Source organism: Hordeum vulgare, chromosome 1H (genome assembly GCF_904849725.1).
Source record: "Hordeum vulgare subsp. vulgare chromosome 1H, MorexV3_pseudomolecules_assembly, whole genome shotgun sequence".
Classification (NCBI taxonomy): domain Eukaryota; kingdom Viridiplantae; phylum Streptophyta; class Magnoliopsida; order Poales; family Poaceae; genus Hordeum; species Hordeum vulgare.
In genome coordinates, this window is record NC_058518.1 from 473257358 (window position 1) to 473267325 (window position 9968).

At 45.5% G+C, this 9968-nt stretch overlaps 1 protein-coding gene across 1 annotated transcript; it reads left to right on the plus strand.

The window, feature by feature from the left end:
- The first annotated feature begins 4669 nt into the window (after positions 1-4669).
- LOC123401104 lies at positions 4670-6911 on the plus strand. Its single transcript, XM_045094829.1, has 5 exons — positions 4670-4765; positions 4869-5095; positions 5237-5555; positions 6170-6178; positions 6657-6911. The coding sequence occupies exons 1-5, from the start codon at positions 4670-4672 to the stop codon at positions 6909-6911; spliced, it is 906 nt and encodes a 301-aa protein (XP_044950764.1).
- Positions 6912-9968: the final 3057 nt, after the last annotated feature.

Genomic DNA, 9968 nt, shown 5'->3' on the forward strand with positions numbered 1-9968 from the left:
ACAGAAAGCAAGCGAGAGAAAAAGGGCGAACGAAAAAGGCAAACGAAAAAGGAAAATTGTGAAGTGGGGAAGAGGAAAACGAGAGGCAACTGGCAAACAAAGTAAATGCAAGAGATGACTTTGCGACACCTACTTGGATGAGTTCTTGACTTGATCCTCCCCGGCAACGGCGCCAGAAATTCTTCTGCTACAGCAACAGACAACGGCGCCAGAAATTAACACGTTGACAGAGACTGGGCTTGCGTTGGTTTTTCCCTTGAAGAGGAAAGGGTGATGCAGCACAGGAGCAGTAAGTATTTTCCTCAGTTTGAGAACCAAGGTATCAATCTAGTAGGAGAATCTCGTCAAGTTCAGAGTACTTGCACAAACACAAAAGAGCTTGCACCCAACGCTGTAAAGGGGTTGTCAATCCCTTCAAGATTGTTTGCAAAGTGAGATCTGAAGGCGGAAATTGCAACGAAGTAAAAAGTGTAAGGCTAAAAATATGGTGTGGAGTAGACCCTGGGGGCCATAGTGTTCATTAGAGGCTTCTCTCAAAATAGCAAGTATTACGGTGGGTGAACAAATTACTGTCGAGCAATTGATAGAACCGCGCAAAGTCATGACGATATCTAAGGCAATGATCGTGCATATAGGCATCACGTCCGAGACAAGTAGACCGATACTTTCTGCATCTACTACTATTACTCCACACATCGACCGCTATCCAGCATGCATCTAGTGTATTGAGTTCATGACGAATAGAGTAACGCCTTAAGCAAGATGACATGATGTAGACGGATAATCTCAAACCAATGATGAAAACCCCATCTTTTTGCCCTTGATGGCAACAACACGATATGTGCCTCGCTACCCCTTCTGTCACTGTGTGAGGTCACAGCATGGTATGAACCCAAAACCAAGCACTTCTCCCATTGCAAGAATCATAGATCTAGTTGGCCAGACAAAACCCACAACTCGAAAAGAATTACAAGGATATGAAATCATGCATAAGAGAGATCAGAAGAAACTCAAATAAGATTCATAGATAATCTGATCATAAATCCATAATTCATCGGATCTCGACAAACACACCGCAAAAGAAGATTACATCGGATAGATCTCCATGAAGATCATGGAGAACTTTGTATGGAAGATCCAAGAGAGAGAAGAAGCCATCTAGTTACTAGCTATGGACCCGTAGATCTATGGTGAACTACTCACGCATCATCGGAGAGGTCATGGTGTTGATGAAGAAGCCCTCCGTATCCGAATCCCCCCTCCGACAGGGCACCAGAACATGCCCCAGATGGGATCTTGCGGAGACAAAAGCTTGCGGCGGCGGAAAAGTATTTTCGATGATCTCCTGATTTTTTGTGGAATTTTTGGGGATATATAGGCGCAAAACCTAGGGCAAAGGAGGTCCAGGGGGCCCACAAGCCTGTGGGTCGCGGCCTCCCCCTTGCCGCGGGGTGAGGGCTTGTGGGGCCCCTGGGCCCCCTGCCTTAGCTCTCAAGTCTCCTGATCTTCTTACGTTACGAAAAAATTCTTTTCGGGGATTTTATTCCGTTTGGACTCCGTTTTAAAATCTCCTCTAAAAGGGGTCAAAAACATGGAAAAAACAGGAACTGGCACTTGGCACTGATTTAATAAGTTAGTCCCAAAAAATATATAAAAGGCATGCAAAACGTCCAAAGTTTGACAAGATAATAGCATGAAACCATAAAAAATTATAGATACGTTGGAGACGTATCAATGACCAAATTGATACAAGTTCATCATCACATTTAAACCAAAGTACAGAAGTGATCAAATGTTATTACTGCAAAAATAAATACATGAAGTTCATATATAGTTCTCATAAAACAACATACAACTATGTAAAACATTTAAATTCAACAACAAATGTGATCAAAATCGCAACTAAGATAACAATTGACCCAAGAGCATAATGATACCAAGCCTCTTTATCAATGGCATATTTTCTAATGTTCCTAATCTTCAAACGCATTGCATCCATCTTCAAGCGCATTTTATCCATCCTCAACCGCGTTGCGTCGATCTTCATCTTGTGATCATCGACGACATTGGCAACATGCAACTCTAATTCCATATTCTTCTCCTCAATTATTTTCAATTTTTTCTTCAAGTAATTGTTTTCTTTTTCAACTAAATCAAACCTCTTGACAAGAGGGTTGGTTGAAATTTCCAGTTCACGTACCTCCTAGATAAAAACATCCATGTCACATTGGTCGACATAATTGTCATAAACACTAAATGAAAAAAATAGTTATAAAAGAAAATATACCACGTCCAAATCATAGGCCGGACGAGGGCCGACGTGGGCGGATACCAAAACAATCAGACTATATAGCAACAAACAATAATAAAAGTAAGAAATTTATACAAGTATCTATTTAAATCATACAAGTAAGAATTTTTTTTCTTTTAGAAAGAAGATAAGAACAAGAGGCTCACCAAGGTGGTGCCAGCGACGAGATCGGCGCGGGCGATCGATGACGATGAGGACGGAGACGGGACGGCACCCTACACATGTGCAGACTCTAAGAAGTTAATTTGAGCTCAAATTGTGCATCTAAATCAAAAGAACTCCCACACACACTCCTACACTAAAACTCACAAACCACTCTACTTTTAGAGCATTTGAAATGGTTTAAATTAGAAGCGAGAGATGAAAGGATGAAGTAGCTAATCTTTTAAAACACTTGTGTAGTTGGTGCACCGCCAAACCTAGATAAATCTTGAGGAAATTGGAGCTTGGAGAGGAAAAAGCTTAAGTTTGGCTCGGACATTTCATCGAACGCCTCATGTGCATGCATAGAACGATGGCAAGAGAAGGGCACGCACACCTCTCACACGGCCAAAAAACAGAGGAGAGGATGGAGGGGCGAGGGTATATATAGGCATCTCTTTGGTCCCGGTTGGTGGCCAGAACCAGGACAGAAGAGTAACCTTTCGTCCCGGCTCCAGCCACCAACCGGGAGTAAAGGTCCTGCCCCAGGAGCGACGACCACTGGTCCCGGTTCGTGTCTGGAACCAGTTAGATGTACCGGGACCCTAGCCCGGCCGGCGCCCTACCCTCACGAATTGGGACTAATGCTCCCATTAATCCCGGTTCGTAACAGAACTAGGATTAAAGCCCTTTCATCGGCTGGACCAAAGCCTTATTTTCTACTAGTGAGATGGACAATCGGAGCGAGTCAACAAATGCTCGGAGACCTACTTGTGGTGCTTCGTTCATGCTTGCCCCTCCAAGTGGTCACAATGGCTTGCCCTGGTGGAGTTCTCATACAATACCTCGCCTGACTCAGCGCTGGGCACCACCCCCTTTGAGGCTCTGTACGGACATGCGCCATGACACTTTGGCATCACCGACCCGCTGTCCTGTGCCGCACCAGGTCTGGAGGATTGGCTGCAAGACCGGGCACAAATGGATGACTTCTTCGGGCTCGACAACAAATGAAAGAGTCAGCTGATAAGACCAGATCCGAGCGCGTGTTCGCGATGGACGACTGGGTGTTTCTGAAGATACAGCCATACATTCATCGATCCTTGACCACAAGAGCTAACCAAAAACTCTACTTCAGGTATTATGGTCCCTTTCAGGTGGTGCAACGAGTCGGTCAGGTGGCGTACAAGCTCCAACTTCCAGCCTCGTGCACCATCCATCCGGTCTTTCACGTGTTGTAAGTGCGCCGAACTCTGTCACCAACTGAACATGCACTCGGAGAACTCCCTTCGAAAGCAGCGACCAGTCCTGAACCAGTGCAGATTATCGACACTCGTCTTCATCGCCGGGGGACAATTCAGGTACCACCGGTGCTCATTCGCTGGACTGGCCAACCGGCGTGAGTGGCAACTTGGGAGGACTTGGCCGAGCTCCATCATCACTACCCAACAGCTCCAGCTTGGAGACAAGCTGTTTCTCAAGATGAGGGAAATGTTACGGCCCATTCTACTTCCCCACCAACGGCCCAACATGGTGTTCAAGGCCGCGAGAAGACGGAGAGGGTCCGCAAGCCCAACTCGCGCTACGCGGCCCCAAACTAGCAGACCTGGTTAATTGGGAGCGCAGCAAAGAAGAGGCAGGCGGGAAGTAGACACCGGCGGCGGCGGCTCTCATCCCGTTCCCCCTTCCTCTTGTATCCCATGCATGAACCCTAGATCGAGTTCTTCAATTCCTTTGTAATCGTACCTTGTTACCTAGTGGGATCGTAACAATTTTGATGAGCCATGTAGGATGCCTGAAAGAGTTCAGACCCGTAGGTCCAGACATTTGCGGTGAATAGATGATCCGCGTGGAACATTCGCAAAGTAAAGAAGGGTCCCCTTTGCTTAAGCAATCAGCTGTGTTATCATCAGGCTTGTCGTGAGGTGATATTCTCGGATACGACTATGCATGATCGTGAGGCTTAACCTCGCGGTCCTCGCCAATCAGTGTGACACAATGTTTGTTCGTTTGCTTATGGACAAGAGTACGCGTGATTGCAACTCTCGTCCAAAATTAATAGCAAGCCAGCGTGATCAGCGTCCTCCATATATAAGCATCAGAACACTGCTTATATATACGTCCATCTCACGGCGGCTTCTCGATCTTAATCATCTCGGGCCAAAAGAGGAAGCAGCCTGCAAAATCGAGACATCAGCTGAGACGTTGTTAGAGAAAGAAATGAAGACGGGCGTGATCGTCTTGTCCGTCGTGGTAGCGTTGTTTGGGGTGGCCAGTGCTGTGTTGGGGTTCATCGCCGAGGGCACCAAGCTCGCGGTAAGTACACTAGTAGTCTGGTAATCTAGTGCTGTAGTAAACTAGTAATATGATCGATCTGAGGAAAACTAAAATGCGCGCTCGCGATGCTGATGACTCGCAGCCGGGTGACATCAAGATATCCAGGAACGAGTGCGTGTACCCTGACAACCCGGCATACGCACTGGGGTTAGTGGCGGCCCTCCTGTTGCTGGTGGCGCAGATCACCGCCTCGGCCGTCGGCGGTTGTTGCGGCTGCTGCAAGCCTCGGGGCGCCGGCTTTTCCGGGTCGAAGCGTTCAAGGTCCAAGAGGATCATTGGCGTTGGCGTCGTCCTCTGCCTCGGCTCATGGTGAGCTCCCGTGTTCATACTCATAGACATAGTCCATGCATGATACGTACATGTGTGGCACAGTGGCAGGCATGTCGATCGATCGAGGTGACGACGATCAATTCAACGGGCGATGAATAGGCTGTGTATGTGCATGTGCAGGATAGTAGCGTTGATCGCGGAGTGGTTCTTCTTGCGAGGTGCGTTTTGGAACGCCCCCATGGCGCGCGGAACTGCACAGGGCCGGGGATGCTACTACCTCAAGGACGGCGTCTTCAGGATGGGGGCCATTGTGAGCATCGTCGCCACCGTGCTCGCGATCATATCTTACATCATGCTTTGCGCGGCGGCAGGAGGTGCTAGTACTACCACCACTACCCTGGGAATGGGGGCTGTGGCGGGGCCGTCGTCAGCAGGCAATACCAAGCCCGACGGGATCGCGGTCGGCCAGCCTGCTGCCTCTCAACAACACGCACAAGCTGTCTAGAGGGGAGCTGTACTCTTTGCTTCTACCGTCTCCGCCACGATGTACTCTTGCTTTAGTGTTGCTTCCGTCACAGATTCGTCTTATTTCTGTTCCAGATAGTTTTTATTGTGCAAGTTTGCGTGTTTGAGCTTTTCAGACTGTAATGAGCGCTACCAGCACCATCATCATATTAATTTACTCATGTTGGCTATACGTCCGTCGTCTATTTTTATTTATTTTTGGTACAGTCAATTTCATCATCGTTATTCGTTAGTTTGATTGTGTCATGATTCGTGTGTTTGAGGTTGGGCTGAATTCGACCGAACTTTCCATTTTTGTTTCCAGTTGATTTTTTAAGGTTCTTCGGCTGCTTTTTTTTTTGCCGTTTCAAGTTGGGTTGCAGGTTTTTGCGTTATTTTTTGTGAGAGTTCCTTGGATGTCATTTTTGATGAAATTTTACAACAACCTCAATTATGTGATAAAATTTGATGTATCAAAATTTCAGATTTTTTTGGTAATGTTTGATGAACATTTTTCTAATTTTTTGCTAACTCCAGTATAGTACAACCGAGAGTAGAAATCCAGTCTCATTCTACAATCACTGACTCTTTTTTAAATTCCTTTTACAGTGTCTGAAGGTCTGTTTTTACTGATATATACCACTCAACCAGTCAACCTTCGGTAAGCAATAAACCATCAAACCATCACATATTACGCTCGAATGATCTGTCCTGGTGCATTTCTTTCAGATCCGTGCATTGGGTTTTGTTCAGACAAATTCTGACCTTTATTTTCAGCAGCAGTCCACTGGTTGATCTCTTTGTATCCATTTCCTATCGATCTGCCAATATTGTGTTAGTTAAGTAGGGAAAAGATTGGATGAAGTAGAAGGTTAACTAAGTTCACAAGAGACACTCAAGATTACTCCCTTCACAGTCACATTCCTTGTTGCATCAATGGTGACGGGTCATACATTCTAGGCCGGACACTTTCTGGTAAGTGAAAGATCAGTAACATATCACTTGCATAATGACAAGAAGCTGGAAAAGAAGGGCCCTCCAGTAGTTACACAGGTTACACAAGAAACAAGCTGACCCTCCCTCGTCGCACCTGTAGGCGACAGGGAGGGCTCCCCCGTCGCACCCGCCGGCCCCCTTCTCCCCCGCACTCCTCCCTCGCCGCCGCCAGAAGGCGTGGCCAGGCAACGCCTGGCTCGCGTCGGCGGCGGCGGGGCCCTTTTCTTCCTCGCTCGGGGGTGCTGCGGCGGGGCGGCATCCTTGCGCCAAGCCGGCGTGCCGACGTGGGGCGCTTCGAGGACGGTGGCGCTCAGAGCCCCTGCGGCAGCGAGGCGCGGGTGGGCAGGTGGCCTAGAGTACCTCGCGGTGGAGGGGCGTGCCTGCACCGCTGTCGATCTGGATCGGAATCTACCACGATTTGGATCCAGGGGCTTGCAAATGATACGGGCGACAGTCAGGGCAGCGCCCCTGCTGCGCGGCAGCGATTGGAGTCTTCACTGCCAGCGGTGTGGCGACTCCATGCATATGGATGGCTTCGATGGTCGTGGATCTCGCGACCTGTCCAGATCCATCTTTTCGTGGTGTCGTCTCTTTGTGTTTTCGCAAACATTACTAGAAAAGTAAAAAATGATTTTCTAGCATGGAAGATGCTCAGGTGCGTGAGGTTCATCCCAAATTTCAACTCATTTAGACATTTGAGTAGCTTTCGGCAAAAAAAAGACAAATTTAGGGTCTATGAAACAATTTACTATTCATCTAATGTCCTGACCAACTTGTGTGTTTTACTATGAGCTAATTATACGTCCAAATGATTTGAAATTTAAACTGGACCTGACATACCAAAGTGTCAGCCACGGATGGACGGGTAGACACGTGCCAATCCCCCACCCCCACCCCCCCTCCCACCCCCCAAATGATTTGGAGCAGGTATATGTGTGCTAATTGGCTGGCTGGAACTAATTGCATGGTCAACCCGCATATACAAATTACTAATTGAACTGGCTATACAAATTATCAGAAACCAAAATCCCAATGGCCCATGTAGGTATGTACGTACGTTGTGGCCTGGCTAGCTACTCTTTTGACTTTCCTAAACAAAACAAAAGACTACTTCTTTCATTGGTTATCTGAACGTGCCTACATGCATGTTCTTCCTTTGGCCGTCTTTTTTCCGCTTCTGCCGCCAGTCGCCGTTCGTGTCTGTCTGTGTCTACCGTTGCCGCTACCCGCTCATCATGACGATGCCATCTGTTGATTTACGGTGTCCTTTCCGGTTTCCAACGCAGGCTACATACAGATCAGAGCACGACTAAGCGCTGAGAGATCAGATAGAGGAACAAGGTATTAAGATTTCTGTTCTGAATTATACAATCTTATTTTGTTGGTATGATGTGCAATAAAGGTCATTAATCTATTAATGAAGTGTTTTTTTTTCTATAGTAGTGAAAGATGAAACAGAGGCACCAACAATTAAGGGGATCGGATGAATCCTTTTTTCAAGCCAATTTCTTCGGCTTCAACCTCCAACATTACCAATGTCAAATATGAAAATCCATATGAGGAGCAACCTATTATTGCAAATACAATATCGCTGATCAAGAGGTTGTGGCATCCATTGAAGTCATATAACAATGTAGAATTGGAAGCACAACTTATGAGAGTGACCTAGTAAGCTCCAACAAATTTTGGAACTCGTTGCTAATAAGAATGAACAAGCACAACTGTTTTATATTCTGGAGGGTACTTATTAACCTTGCTTGAGAGAATACCCATACATGATAATTTTATATTTTGGGGAGCAATTATACAAACAACTGCAAAATATGGTTGTAGAAGCAACTAAAGCTTAAAGTTACAATTGATTCCATCAAGTAAGAAAGATTCTTTTATTTTGAAAATGACAACATATATAATATACTTTAGTAAAAAGTAACAAATTTTTTCTTGATGATTTCATGATGTGGTTAACATTTGAAGATTGTGCTTATATAGATAACTGTGAATCTCCACAATCTACAAATCATGGTAATCTTCTTGAACTGTTGAAGCTGTTGGCTTATTAATTTTCTCGAATCGTTGAAGTTGTTGCCTTATTATAGCAAATAAATGATGTTGCCTTGGAAAATGCACCAAAAAATGGAAACTATACCTACATACCAGGCAACAAAAAAATTCTTAAGTTACTTTCTCAAAAAGTTCATACATGAATTAGAGGAGAAAAATCATACTAATAAAATTTCATACTCCTATATGGTAGACGAAGCTCCAGGTGAATTAAAATAAATAAGAAATGGTTTTAGCTTTTTGCCCCACTCATGTCCAAATCTTGGCTCTGCCCCTGCGCTCCGTGCCTTTTTCTTTTCTTTCATTTTCCTTCCCTACGCATATGTTTGGTCTTAAATGAATTTGCTAGTTATCGACGTGTTTTTGTGTGTTTGATTGACTTTGATAGTTATCAGCGTGTTTTATTGATTTTTCCAATTATCAGCTTGTTTTTTGTGTTGATATTAACTATGTGTATCCTAACTACTAGATCAGATGTGCGCTCATGTTTGGATGTATCCTCTTAATGTTCCAGGTCAATAAAATCCACCCAATAAAAAATATATAAGTACTCTATAAGCTAATATAAAAGAATTTAGATCACTAAAATACAATGATGTAAATGCTTTTATATTAGTTTACGGTACAACCAACGCAACCGGCATTTAGGCGAGAATACTAGAAATTTGCCAGATGGTGTGAAGGACACTACGTGGCACATTCCGCTAATCATGTTCTGTAAAAGTGTACACAGCGCATATTGGCTTCCAAAGCATTTGCAATCAGCTGCCCGCGACAGTTCTCGTTTGATTAAGTAATCCGCGTGGGCTTCGTGCGCGCCACCGAACTGCGAAATGCTTCACTAAGAGCTCCGTGTCAGCTATGCATAACGGACCGCGAATTCACGACTGACACAAGTTCTGAAAAATCGTACGTGTCGCCTGTGTTAACCGATCAAGTTTGCATCAAAGTAAGCACGTCCACTGGTAGAAAAAGAGGCTTCCGTTCAGCCCCATAAGTTGCGAAACTGTAGGAACCGCGACTAATGAATTCTTTAGTCGCGGTTCGGAAGACGAACCGCGACCAAAGGCCTGGGCCCAGGGCGCTCGGTGGCCAGCTGGTGCACGTGAGGGGCTTTAGTCGCGGTTGGCCAGGCCAACCGCGACTAAATCTCATCCCCTATATATACCAGTTCAGCACACTCACTTAGCCATTTGGTGTCACTTCTCTTCACAAGCTTCACAAGGGGGTGTAGGTTTGCTTTTGGTTCCTCTTATGCACACAAGGTGTTTGATGAAATGCCCCAAGAGCGTGAAACAAACATGATATGAAGTGTTGGAGCCACACTTGAGGTTCCTCATTTATTTTT